This window comes from Ptychodera flava, chromosome 2 (genome assembly GCF_041260155.1).
Source record: "Ptychodera flava strain L36383 chromosome 2, AS_Pfla_20210202, whole genome shotgun sequence".
In the NCBI taxonomy this organism is placed as follows: Eukaryota; Metazoa; Hemichordata; class Enteropneusta; family Ptychoderidae; genus Ptychodera; species Ptychodera flava.
Window position 1 is genome coordinate 25344686 of NC_091929.1, and position 14048 is coordinate 25358733.

Consider the following 14048-nt stretch of genomic DNA (forward strand, 5'->3'; position numbering starts at 1 on the left):
TTTGCGAACACCACTTAAAATTAATGCATCGGTCTGAGTGTATTCACGATGGGCATATATGTAAACGCTGAGATATTAGGATATTGTTGTAACTAATTACTACTATGTCTATGTTAAGTTGAAGATAAGTCAGATGGGAAAAAATGACAGTGATATTTAACGTTGTTTACATGAAAGTAACCAGCATTCTAATCTGACTTTCTTGTCGAAGAAGTACGTAGTTAATATTTCTGTGCGAGTAACATTTTACTAAATCTCATCACACTCCCCAGCTACCAAATTATGCTGCAGTGTTGGAAAGTACGAGCAGAGACAAGGCCGTCATTTTCAAACATCTGTGTTCAGGTTGGCAATCTTGCAAGTGACGTCGCTAAGGTAAACTTGAGTGATACATTTTATTGTTTACTAGGTGGAAGACTCTAAAAGAAACTAAGTAAGATAAAAGTGCTAAAAACAACGAGACAAGCAGCCAAGTAAACGACCGACAGAGAAATTTTGAGAACTTATGAATCAAAGAGGATTAAGAATTTCAGCCAAATACAGCGTAAGTTGTTGCACAGATTTCAGCGGACCAAGTAATAATCTTCTTTCTAATTTTAGGAATATATAATACTGGAAGAGTTTGACGAGCATCTTTATGAGAACACGCAAGAGGATCTAGAGCAATGGCCTTTGTCAGAAACATTACAAACAGAGTGTTCATAGGGTGTGCCAATTTTTCTGCTATGATGACAAATCACGTTATGGACCGTAGCACATTTCGATGTACAGTCTTGTAGATAATTATATTTATGAACATGCTTGTGATTGAAAATTTACAGAAAAGTGCAAAAAATGTACTTATCGCAGACAGCCTTTCTAACTTGACAGCACCTAACTTAAAAACCGGGAAGGCGCTTGTCTATATTTGACAAGTTGTTTTTGAGTATCAAATAAAGATTTTTCTCCAATTATATTTTTTGCTAATCTATGAATTTGATTAGCAGTTGCGTACTTAAAATAAACGATGAAATCGCATAACGAGCTGCTAAGCTTGTTTTTTCCTGAATGTACAGTTTTTAACAGGTGTCTTAGTTTGCATTGACTACGACAAACAGACTTGCTATTGGCAGACATCCATGGTTGAAATTTTTGTCAGTTTAGATTTTAGAAGACATGGTACACTCATTTTAGCTGGCATCTGTATAACGGTAATAGAAAAGCCAGCATTGGTGTCCCAGTAAACTCACAAAACGTACTTTTACTGACTATGAGATGAAATAATTGACTCATGTCATGTGGTTGGTTTCGGCTGTAGTCGAAAACCGTCTTTTTTCGTCTACAGCATGGGCATTCTGGCGAATGTTTTAATCAAGTTACTAAGCAGTTTGATATTCCGTTGCCAGCTACTGTGCTTGTTTACAACGAATTGTCATTTTACTATTAGTGTCAATTTATTATAAGATGTGATTTAATTTAGTACTTCCCAAACTTCTTGCGAAGGAAACATTTTCAGTGCGGTGTGTATGCCTTGAATAAGTCCCCTAAAAAGGTAGACTACCTCAAAAGTAATTGGCCTACTATACGTTGAAGCGTCCTGTGGGTTTAGAGTTTTCCGCGGGGTCCCCTTCACTGTTTCAAATAGAAATGACAGCAGTAGTTTATATCTATTTTTAGTATTAAACACGATGGGAACTAAATTTGGGATAATCGGATTTTCATATTTTTCAAATTCCTCATTGTTAAGTGCCTTATTGCTGAATGTTGTAATATCGCAAATTACTTATCAAAGCAAGTGTGTGATATAAAAAGAAAAGTAGATGAGATTATATTTGTAGATTAAATCTAATTATCCCAAATTACTAAGAATCGTGTTAACACTTTTCTACGCGATGACAAAATATTTTCAGTACTTCAAGAGACTTTCACATTCTGTTTGCATTGAAAATAAAAAAAAACAACAAAAAACAAAATGCGAAAAAAGCATAGGTAAAATGACACAATCATTTCATGTGATTCCCTTGTCAACTGGTATTGTTGATTAAAATCTCTTCAAAAAGATAAGAAGTGTTATCTTCCTATCTGGCGTTAATGAGTCAATTGATAGCAAAATAAGGTTAATGGTAAATAAATGGTGGCGGTGGTGGTGATATAAGTTATGAATGCTAAGAGTTGTCTTGGTATTGGGAACATATCATGTTTTTCGGATACACGTTCTAAAATGTATACATAACGCGATTGGAACTAATCTGGGATAATTGAAAGATGTAGTAATGTCCTTTAAATCAGCAAATGTAAACTCATCTGCTTTCCTTTTTAAGGTACATACTTGTTTTTATGAGTAGTTTGAAATATTGCGACATGCAGCTATATGGCACCTAACATTTTATAGAAATTTGAAAAAATGAAGATCCAATTATGCAAGATTAGTTCTAATCGTGTCGCATGTGTACTTATATGTTTGCATGTCGACCCTGTAGAATCCATTTAATATGCTTTCGTATCAGGATAACCCCTCCACGATACGGATATGTTTAAAGCTCTCCTATCGGGCATTGAATTCCAGCACAAAAACGTTTGTTCAAATATGTATTGTTTTGTCCATAACGAAGCATGGCTTAATCTGAAAAACAATGATTCTATTCTTCCAAGCAACGGCGGCTTAAGCAATAGCGCCCCCCCCCCCTACGGGCGATAATTACGAAAAATACGGCGAATTAATGGAACCCGAAGAGGGTTTCACTACAAAAATTGTACATGTACAATTTACAAAGATATTGTTAAATAAGGCAGTTTCAGGCTGACGAGAGCCGCTATTTGATATTTCCTTAACCTTGTTATTGTGTATCAAAATTTTGAATACATTACCATTGAGCTGGTTTCAATATACAACAGACGACAATTTTTATCAAAGTATAAAGTAGTCCACCTTTAGCGAAGAAGCTGCAAGATTTCCGATTGAAATTTGTGCATTTACAAGCCTTGATAATATTCTTCAAATTCATGTCTGGGATTTCCTTTATCTTTCTCAAGGTTCTTTCTAAGTAATTGTTAATGTTGCGCCATATGATTTAAATGGATAGTCGCAGAAAAAAATGCAGATTTTAAGGGTATTGCTAAGGCTACTCAATGCAAAATTTCAATCGGAAATCCTGCAAAGTGTTCGCTAAAGGTAGAAAAAACCTATTTTCGGTTCAGCAAAACTATTATCGCAAAATTAATAATGACTGTGTACTGTGCACGGTCGGATTCTCCAATATGAGAGCTTTCAGAAAATATACACTTTATTTGGGTTTGGGACTACTATAACCGAGAAAACATTAAAATCTGAAAGCGTCTATTTGGTATATTGATACCTTAATACAGGGTTTTGTGAGTTGTCATCACCATTGGCGGCAATTCACCGTAATGACATGGGACATAACATGGTTTTCTCTTTACCAGTGTATGATAGTCGTCTTTTGGGTTTTAGGTGAGTAATATTTCAACTTAATGATATTGAATTCATATTCATAATAATCTGAAAGATAACATGTCTTTCATTTCTAACATATTTTGTTTAACTATACGTTCTCGACGGAATGGCATGATCAAGTTGGAATTAGAAACCAGCTTTGCGAATTGTTCCACGTTTTCACAACATATTCATCAAAACTGCTGAAGCCATCATACATTAGAGTTTAATGTTTATTTCCGGCAGTGCAAATATCGGATGATGACGGATGTTTTGACAAAGTTGACATTGCAAATTTAAAGAAACAAGGTATTAAATCTAACAATATTACAACAAGGCTGAACCCATAAAAGTGCAGAGTAAGCCATGGCAATGAACACGTTATTTCCATTCAATTTGAATTTTATTTTTATCCTTCTGCGAGCTTATTAGAAGTGTTCCCACTTAAATTGTCATTTGAGGTATTGTAGCCTTTTTCCTGTGAAAAATTTAAAGCTGGATTAGGGTTTTTAATATTTGATGTGTTTAGTTGTGTGGTTCTGTTGTTAAATGCAGTGTCTTGTGTGCTCGCTTCTAAAGTCACATTTGAATACTGTTCGCCTCATTATTACACAATGAAAGTGTACGAAGTCCAAATGTACAAGTTGAAATCTGAATTTACTTATACAGTGCCAATCATGCTAACTTTTGATGACTTTTCCATTATCTTTATTTTGTATGTCATTTGCAAGTTCTTATTCTACTCCCAAAGAATGTTTAAACGCCCACTATTTAGCTCCTCAACATAGCGTCTACTTGTGTAAAATGCACTGTTTATATTGTTTACATTTGAATTCTACTCAGGGTCAGAATTCACTTTTCACCATAACAACACTGTCTAATGTACCGGGTGAGTTGACATGCCAATACTTTGTATATCAACATGCCTTAGGGAGCAGAACAAAAAAAATTTGTTAGCATTGACAACAAAAATGGTGAAAAATATCATAAAAAGTTTCCATTACTGGGCCTTACCAAATTCACAGGTCGATATGCATGTTGACTTCTTTCTATCCATTGATCAGAGAAGATAAAACATAATCAGGACACGTTGATCGGAAATCAACGTTTAAAATAAACAAGCATTTTATGACCAGTAAATTGAGTAAAAATGTATTAACTGGTACTTATTTCAATATGCTTGAATTACAGGTTTCTACTATTCGCAGCAGAATTACATAATCACAGATAGGATTTAAATTTTGTGTCAATACAAACGCACCGATGAAAGTCACGATAGTACTACTTAACACGTATTCTTATCTATAAAATAAGAACGCAAATTCTTTCATCTGGAACCCTTATAATATGACCGAGTTGATGCTACCGTCAAATATGTGCTTTTGAACGTAGCCAGTCATGGTTGAATCGACGATTAATATCTTGACAAATGATCTGACACTGTGCATTTTCTGTTATACAAATTCTGTCCAAGCTGATATTTCCTTTCAAATTCTCAAATGTGCAGGTAAATGATCGCGACACCATTGTCATTCATCTAAAGAATAAGCTGATGACGTCATAGCATGCTACCATTCCCTTTCATTTCCAAAGACACTGCATGACGCCTTTTATGGATGGTGTTCCTATGATTACAATATCCCATGGAACAATTCGTCGCCGATCCGACGGGGGTCCATTTTTGGTACACACATACGGGCTATCAACAAGCCGGCGGAGTTTATGGCGCCCTCACTGTCCTTGAACCAGAGAAGACCGACCCTTTGAGGCAATTTTACGATTTCGACGACTTCTATATACGAACATACGCCCTTGATGCATAATTGTATAATACATACAGACATACATACATACATACATACATACATACATACATACACACACACACACACCATGGAGCTCCTTTTATAGCTCCATGCAATTCCTAGATGTCCGAAGATACCTGCATGGTCCTATAGCATGATAGCAAACATAGGGTGCAGTCCAAAATTCGAACTCATAAGATTTGTCTTTTCGTGTAGACCGACTTAAATATGCCCTGCGTTCGATACATTTTAATACTTGGATTGGATAGATTCAGTGTGTGTCGGGAGTTTTAGTAAACAAGGCCTTAGGAGGTCGCGTCATCAGTACCAACAATTCCGTTCCTGAATAATAAAATGCTATATTCATGAGCGGAGTGAGAGGACCTTGAGAAGTATATATGGTCCTTTGTTTGCGGTAGGGTCATGGAGTTCAAAGGGCATGCCAGGTCGTAAAGCACGCCACTGTGGTAATTTGGTGCACGGCTTAGAGGGCGTTAGTTGTGTGAAAACGTTCCTTTAATCTTTCAAGATCAAGACCATTTTCAGGTAGGTACAACCACAGACGGTAAAATGGAGTCTCGATTCTATGATAAAAGTTGTTCTATCTCAGATTAAAAATGTATACAAGAATACATGCGTGAAAGTGTTTAGGTTGGCATTGTGAATGGGGACACCGTGACCTTGTTACACCGTCATTGATAGTGCCGCATGACAGATCTAGAGTGGCGTTCTCACTGCAACGTTTTCGCTGCACAGCACCGCCCCTGATCAGAATCCGACTTAAAAATACGTGATAGCAATTCCCAACGCCCCTGGGCCGGCGTTAATTTAGGACGGAGTCGAGGGGTGGACCTATGTCCGAGCTCGGCGTGTGAACGCATCGAAAATTACCGAGGCCGAAAAACGCTCCCTTGCGGCATATTTTTGAGGTCACCTGGCCTTGTTCACTTGTCGTTGAGTTTCACCTTGAGAGACGCGTTCTACGCAGCCGGACGTGGAAATAATTGGTCTGAAGAGGGAGTAGCGCTTCTGCTTGCTGTATATATGGCGAAGAGAGAGCATCCAGAAATTGGTAGACGGCACTTCCAGGGACAATACAGTTTAGGCCAAAGTAATTAAATTCTTTGTTTTGCGTCCACTCTAAATGGGAAAAGGTACGCGTCTAAGCGGCTAAAAAACACACACAAGAAAATTAACACAATGTAATTTGATTGCAGCAAATAAAAAATTGTAACAAAATTTTAGTTCAGAAAAGCTAAGCGGTCATGTCCTAAAATTTCCTATTCAAATACATTGTGTGTGTTTTTCATGAAAACCTTAAAAACCTACGCAGGTGGGGACGCAAAACAAAGAATTTAATTACTTTGGCCTTATTGAATAGTTGCAGATAAAGCAGCAGCCAAGCCCCTGAGGGACTCCCATAGAATAGTTGTACGGCCATTTGCCCTCGAAATGGGTCACTTTGTCACAAAATAATCCCTAAACATGGATGGTTTTTCATCATCAAAAGCCTGTACATTGGTTGATAACACAGCAGAGGTTCTGTTCTTTAGGAAAACCTTCACATGCAAAAGAATAAGGATGAGTATTTCCAGAATTTGTCAACCAAAAATACCGAATAATGAGTCTTGTTTTTAGAAATAATCATGGTAGATTTTTTTTCAAATCGGGTGGCACACGCACCCCCTTTGAAAATAAAAAAGAGTAACACCCGCTCCCGGGGGCAGTCAAGGGACTATAGGGGAGCCCTGAGCATGTGTCGTCGAAAAGTAAAATCATGAAGGCAAAATTCAAAGATATAATCGACCACATGCGCAGTATCAGAAGCAGTTTGGGAAGGAAGATCATGCCATTCTTTGATGAACTATATGAAATTCTTGGCGATCAACCGGCGATAAATCCATAGCTATTGTTGTTGCCCTGATGCCCAACATAATCGTAGAGGTCGCTTGGGTCGGTGTCAATTTCAAAACAAAGACCTAAACTTTAAAGGCCGGGGACTTGATATCCGGGATCATGTTTGCTTTAGTCTATAAGAGGATTATAGCCTTTTGTTTTCCATTGAAATTGTAATCTTATAAGTATATTTCCCGCGAGACAAACTGACGCCGGCATAGGCCTTTAAGCGTGTGACGCACACTTTCCTCGGGTTAATACCCTGTATTTGCAAAGCATCAACACAGACCCTGCAACGCCCAAGAAACTCACAGTTAGAACAAGGCTCTACAAATAAGATGACAATCCTCTAAAACGATTAGTGTATAGTCCAACTTGATTCTTCTTTGTTTGAGGTCATCATACCCATGCTAGTGATTTTGTCGAGCCGTATAACTTTGAGCAGAATGCAAGACGTTACAGGCGAAAACACTCTTATACAATGACATTGGATAAAAGATACGTGGAATATAACATAATTAAAACAATAAATGCAACGGTTCTTCAAGCTAAGTTTCATAAGGTGAACTGCTTCGATGAATGTTTGATACAATAAAATCACATACGAAGTCTAAAAAAGAATCTCAACATTCTAAAGTTTGCCGAAATGGGAATTTTCATCTTACAAAAAGCAACCCCAACGAAACTTGAAAGGTAAACCACCACATTTAGCGTTGGGTGTTACAGTGCTACCGTAATCCCAGTAACATTTGTTAGCTTATATTCTTATTGAGCTCATCCGTAAGGTACCCAAGAAAAATTATTGACAGTATTTAGCCAAGCCATTTTTAAAAAGATTATACTATCACCGAATGGAGGGCGACATAATTATAGGCTCTGGCTTTTACTTATCATTTGACACGCTCAATTACATTAAATGTGAAGCTAGGAAGTTTTATGCATTTCGTATAGTATTTGACATTAAACTTCTCCTTTAAGGTAGTATGCGCCACTAAAGTGAAAGACAAACTTTTGCTCAAACTTTCCTCAATGAAACTTTCAACCATTCTCTTACCCTATCAAGAATGAAAATCAGGGTTCATCATGCAAAGTTTTGTCCAAAAAAGCAAATACCTAAGTTAACATTTACCGATATTTGTAATTCAAGATGGCAGTCAGCCCTGGGTTAACTCTATATTGGGAAACAAAAATTCGATTTTCTGAAAACTAAGACGATGGAGTTGCCGCGTCTACTTTTGCCAATTTCGGATTATTTTCGAAATTGCACCAAAATTTATACTTCCGCATTGCAACTTATTCCAGTGCTTTTAAGGTCATTTCTGCGCTTGCAAAGAATGTTTTTCTTTCTTCAGGAACATTTGGAAATACTCCAAACTTTGTTTTGTCAACACTGCCTGCATATGTACTGCGTCCATTACTCTGGACGTTGGTAAAATCTAGACTCCATCGTAACAATTTAACGAATAGGATACATTGCTGCTTCGTAAAAATTGTTTGCTGCAGCTTTGCAAAACAAATTCGAGGAATATGTTTTCTTTTGGCCTAAGTGCACAGCGTATCCTCAATTATATAATGTTTCTTTTTCAGCGTAAAATGTCGAAAGGGAGGAAACCATTGTACCACTATCCAGAAGAATACTTCAATAGACTCAGTGTCTTCAAGAAGTACGAGAGTTATTGCAAGGAAGATAAACAGGCAAGCTTAAACGAAACGTTTGGAAATTTCAAGCCGAAAAGGGATTCGCTCAGGATACTAGCTGTCGGGGCAGGTGATGGTATGTACAATGTACAGCATTTTTTTCAGTGTTGTCCGCAGTATTGCATCTTATGTTGATAATCTTCATAAATATAATAATCTTCATGATAATGATAATGATTTATTTCACCAGAGAAAAAATGTGTATGATTACGAAGTACAGATTTTATCGTCATTGGAATTTCGTTCAATGCTCAGCAATTGAATAATATATATTATTTTGAGTTAATTTTAAATTTGCCTTTGGAATAACAAAATTGTCGCCGGTAGCTAAGCGTGTTTCATATGTATGTGAAATTGATGAAGCATAGCGATCTACTGAATGCCCATAATGACCAGTCTTTAAGTCGAAAGCAAATACACAGGTCTGAAACTTACAAAGTTTATAAACATTGAGAATGCCAAGTTGCTGAAACAATGGAGCACTGTGTGTAATGTGACTACAAAAGTTATCAGTCTGACCACTCTCTTTTGTAATCTAAAAATACTGTCTAAATAGGTTTTATACGCATTTCCCCATATTTCAATACAATACATTATATGAGGGAGAATCAAACAATTGTACAATAACAATAAAATTGATTTTGGAAAATAATGACGTCAATATGATATAAGACCTACTTTTTGACTAACCTTCTTGATAATTGTTTCAATGTGATATTTCCATGTTAAAGAAGAATCAAGAGTAACCCCAAGATAAATAGCAGAAAACACATTTTGAATTGCCGAATCACCAACAAATAAAGCACCCTGAGGGTTAAAATTTCTGCGAGCAGTTTTAAAGATAATGTAGTTTGTTTTGTTAACATGAACAGTAATCTTGTTGGACTTGCACCAGGTATGTACTTTTGTTAGCTCTGTATTGAAAATATCCAGATCAATTCTATGTATGTTATCTGAATAAAATAAATTGGTGTCATTAGCAAATAACCTGAATTGAAATATTTGAGATGATTTGCTCATATCGTTGATATATATTAAAAAGAGAAGAGGGCCTAGAATAGATCCCTGTGGAACTCCGCAAGGGATTACTTGAGCTTTTGAAGTACAGTTGTTTATATTGACATACTGTTGTCGGCCTTCAATGTAAGTCTTAAACCAGTTCAGAGTAGACCCTCTAATCCCTGACTTAGCTTTGATAATAAAACTGTGATTTATCGTGTCAAAAGCCTTTTTAAAATCAATAGAAATACCAAAATTAACATAACCATCGTCGATTTGCTTAGATATTTCAGCTATGAGGTCTGCTAACGCTAATTTTGTGCTATGCTTCTTGCGAAAGCCGCACTGACTGTCGATTAGAACGTCAATTTTTTCAAAAATACACTGAGTTGTTTATTTACAACAGATTCTATGATTTTACTAAAAACTGGCAATACAGAAATAGGCCTATAATTGCCAATTTCATATGCACAGCCCCTTTTGAAAATAGGCGTTACTCTTGCCATTTTTAACTTTTCAGGGAATATACCCTTGGATAATGACGTGTTAATAATATGAGCAAGTGGTTCTACTATATAATCAGCTGCTTCTTTTATAAACTGTAATTATTATAAAATCAACCATAAACGTATCAAATCAGCCAACCATAAATGTAACAGCGCCCAACCATAAAGGTAGATTCACAAATTAACCATATATGTAATGAAGGTCGACAATAAGTACAAAGCTTATTAATTTGTTTGCCAATGTCCTGTTTAAATAATATACGCTGCAACGTTACTACGCTGGCATTATCGTATACTTATTGTATTCGATTCTCTTCCTACTACATTCTGTATATCTGTAATTCAGTCTGTATTACTAGTGCGCAGATGAATAACACAAGGATGCAACAGTTCATTCAATCCGATATCAGATCAGACCCATTACAGAGGAAAGCAAAATTAAAAGGCAAATTCGCAGCCAAACGTCAAAACACATTATATACTTTGGATAACAAAGGTCCGAAATTTTTCTCTTAAAGCCAACCGTAATGTTTTCTTTAACGCTCTAACATACAACTACAGTTGACACAAAACAAGGGTGTCTTCTATGACATGAAACAAAGGTGAAACATACGCTACTTTCACAAACTGTTTACAACAACTTTTGACAATCTTTCAAGGAGAAGCAGAGCTCGACTTGAAAAAGTCAAACAAGCAGTTTGGAGTCCTTGTCACATGAGTTTATTTTGACACCGTTCCAGTGGCCGATCCGTGAAGTTGCTTTCACTTCATTTATACGTCACCAGAATATTAAGGAACAAAGCTAACCTTATTTCTATGTATGCGTATATTGTCTGCCAATTCATGTCATAAGGAGCTGGAAAGCGGTACATTGGCAAAACTCTACATTTTCTGTTTGTGTTAGGCTAGCCAACCGAAAAACTGAATTTCTTGATATATTGAGAGGACTTTCTGAATTTGCTGAATAAGAAGAGACATCAGTGTACATGTATCTGTAAACGTACATCGTTCCATCCATCCATCCATCTTCATACATAGATACATAGATAGATACATAGATAGATAGATAGATACATACATACATACATACATAGATAGATAGATAGATACATAGATACATAGATACATACATAGATACATAGATAGATACATAGATAGATAGATACATACATACATACATACATACATACATACATACATACATACATACATACATACATACATACATACATACATACATACATACATACATACATACATACATACATACATACATACATACATACATACATACATACATACATACATACATAAATGCTCATTGCATCGTGTCGTACTAGTACGCTCGTTGCGTTTTTTTATTGTCTCGGAGATTATTTAATGAACTGTGAAAATATAAAACTATTTTGCTTATGTCATGCTTATGTTCCTACACTCAGGCAGCTCTGACGTTCCAATCATTGACATTTTGCACGGTAATAAATGCCATATCAACTACAGTGTAGTAGAACCTGTAATAGCCGAAGTGGAGAAATTTAAATCATTGGTCGCCTCGAAGCAGGAGCAAGGACAATGGACAAGAGTCAGCTTTGAGTTTCACCAAACTACCATCGAAAATTATCTCGAAGAATCACAAGCGAAGGTAGCTGTGGACAACTTTGACATCATACACGCTATACATAGTGCGTACACCATTTCAGACCAAGGAGGTGTTTTCGTGAGTCTTTATGGGCGCCTTCATACAGGAGGCATGCTGCTTAACACCATGGTTGCAGGTAGGTAACTATTTAAAGTCTTTACACAATTACTGTCTGTGAAAACATAACAGAGTTGGCATTCAATGAAAATTTGCCGTCTACCGAACAAAAAAGTTTTCGGTCTCATGTTAAATCATTTTTCGATAAAAATCTAAACAGATTCTACCCAGGCTAATAGTTGCTGAAATGCCTATAGGTTGTGGCACGGGACATATTTTAGTCATGATGGAAATCGAATTAAATCGATCGATTCGTAGCCTGTGGTCTCCATTCATAGATGCAATAACAATTTTACGAATAACACCATGAGATATGAAACTGACAGCTACTTTGCTTGAAAAAATCAATCTTACATTTGTAGCTAGGGACGTACGAATTATCAAAATTCATTTTCTTGTCAATCAAGGTCCTATGGAAAAGCTACTTGCCAAGGTAAATGAGATACACCAAGAATCACACCAGTGTGTAGGATCAGCCACGCTTCGAAAAATCATACAACGCCGACTTCCTGACGTCGAAATTAACACCTTCTATAAAGAGAGCGCTTTGTTAGCCGATGAATGTTTCAAAGAAGAATCTCGAGAAGGAAATATGATGCTGGATTTTCTGACGTACACTCTTGATTTTCGAATAAGCGTTTCTAAGAGTGTAGTAAGTGACTTCATGGCATTCTTGAGGGAAGGATGTTGTTACGAGAAAGAGGGCAATATTTATCTTCATATGGGTGAGGAAGATATTGTTATCTTTAAAAAGTAGTCTCATCAGTACTCTGATTTCATATTTTTATGATGAGAATATTTACGAAAATGGGCATATATTTCTAACACTCATACAGTTTAATACACGTATATCGTCATCAACCGTTTTTGAAAATTGTAACATGGCAGCGTTAAGTAGCAAACTCAGAAGGGAATGTTTGTAAACTTTATTAAAGTTTGTACAGTTTTATATTCTCCTCGTATTTGCCAATGACCTTGCAATTGTGTTATATTGTGGTAATTCAGTGTACAAAGTACATCGGTGAAACACTCAGGGTCCATGGATATTCAAGCATGCACACGGTAAAATCAACAAATTGTGTCTGGCCTCAACACCCCCCCCCCCTCTTCCCACCGAATGTATGGAAGTGCGAAAATCCAACAAAGCCTCATCTTGTATCAGCATACCTACAATCGGTACTTACGTCGCTATGAAATTGCAACAAATTGTAACAATGCGGTAACACACCGAATCTTTGTAATCTGACGAACCATCTGCAACTCTTCCCTTTTTTGGCACAGATTCTGCCAACTCAACAATGAAGCAACCATCAGAATGAAATGAATTGAAAAGGTGTACTCAAAATGATTGTTATGTTATATGCGTGCACTGAACCACATGTATGTCAAAAGAATGCTGGTGTAGCGTCAGAGCCGCACTACACTGGCCCAGTACACGCTAAACAATATAGTGTGGTATTTTGCGATACATAAAACGTGTAGTAAAATATTGCAATGTAAAATCACATAGTCCGATTTTTGCGAATGGTAATCGAGATACAGCCAAATCCCCTCCCCTAAAAACAGAAATTGCGTTTACCGTGCGCTTGTTTAATCATCCACGGCCCCCTTACAGTCATCTGAATTTAACTGAAAGTAACTGCCAGTTTCACAACATCTCCAGCCTTTTCCAAATCGATAGGCAGATTAACGTATTGAACGTCCTAAAGTTGTTAGCTGTCTTTTTTCTGTCAACACATGTCATTATAGTTTTGAACTTAACAAATAACAATTTCTGAAGTATGTGTGGGGTACAATCTTTTGTATAGGTTTGTGACGAAGAGTGATCAAATTAACTCTTACACTCTTTACAATATGCATAATCATAAGTTTATGAGACAGACACGTCTAATTACATGTAACAATACGCCCAATTCATTGTATGCCTTATTAGAAGAGGATTTTGTAGGCGGAGC

At 36.5% G+C, this 14048-nt stretch overlaps 1 protein-coding gene and 1 long non-coding RNA gene across 2 annotated transcripts; both read left to right on the plus strand.

Annotated features, from left to right (window-relative positions):
• Window positions 1-272: 272 nt before the first annotated feature.
• LOC139147668 (uncharacterized) lies at window positions 273-1052 on the plus strand. The gene is made up of 2 exons (XR_011555777.1): window positions 273-375; window positions 601-1052. It is a non-coding gene; the product is annotated as an uncharacterized lncRNA (long non-coding RNA).
• Window positions 1053-5693: 4641 nt separating this feature from the next.
• LOC139147674 (histamine N-methyltransferase-like) lies at window positions 5694-13049 on the plus strand. Its single transcript, XM_070718828.1, has 4 exons — window positions 5694-5784; window positions 8722-8908; window positions 11777-12112; window positions 12501-13049. Exons 2-4 carry the CDS (start codon window positions 8728-8730, stop codon window positions 12848-12850), a joined length of 867 nt encoding a protein of 288 aa, XP_070574929.1. The 5' UTR covers window positions 5694-5784; window positions 8722-8727; the 3' UTR covers window positions 12851-13049.
• Window positions 13050-14048: the final 999 nt, after the last annotated feature.

What these genes read in the sequence shown, in the direction of transcription:
- LOC139147674 (XM_070718828.1), top strand. Translation starts at nt 8,728, where the DNA reads ATGTCGAAAGGGAGGAAACCATTGTACCACTATCCAGAAGAATACTTC. An exon ending in AGCTGTCGGGGCAGGTGATG is followed by an intron (nt 8,909 to 11,776) that starts GTATGTACAATG and finishes TCCTACACTCAG; the next exon opens with GCAGCTCTGACGTTCCAATC. An exon ending in GCTTAACACCATGGTTGCAG is followed by an intron (nt 12,113 to 12,500) that starts GTAGGTAACTAT and finishes TTGTCAATCAAG; the next exon opens with GTCCTATGGAAAAGCTACTT.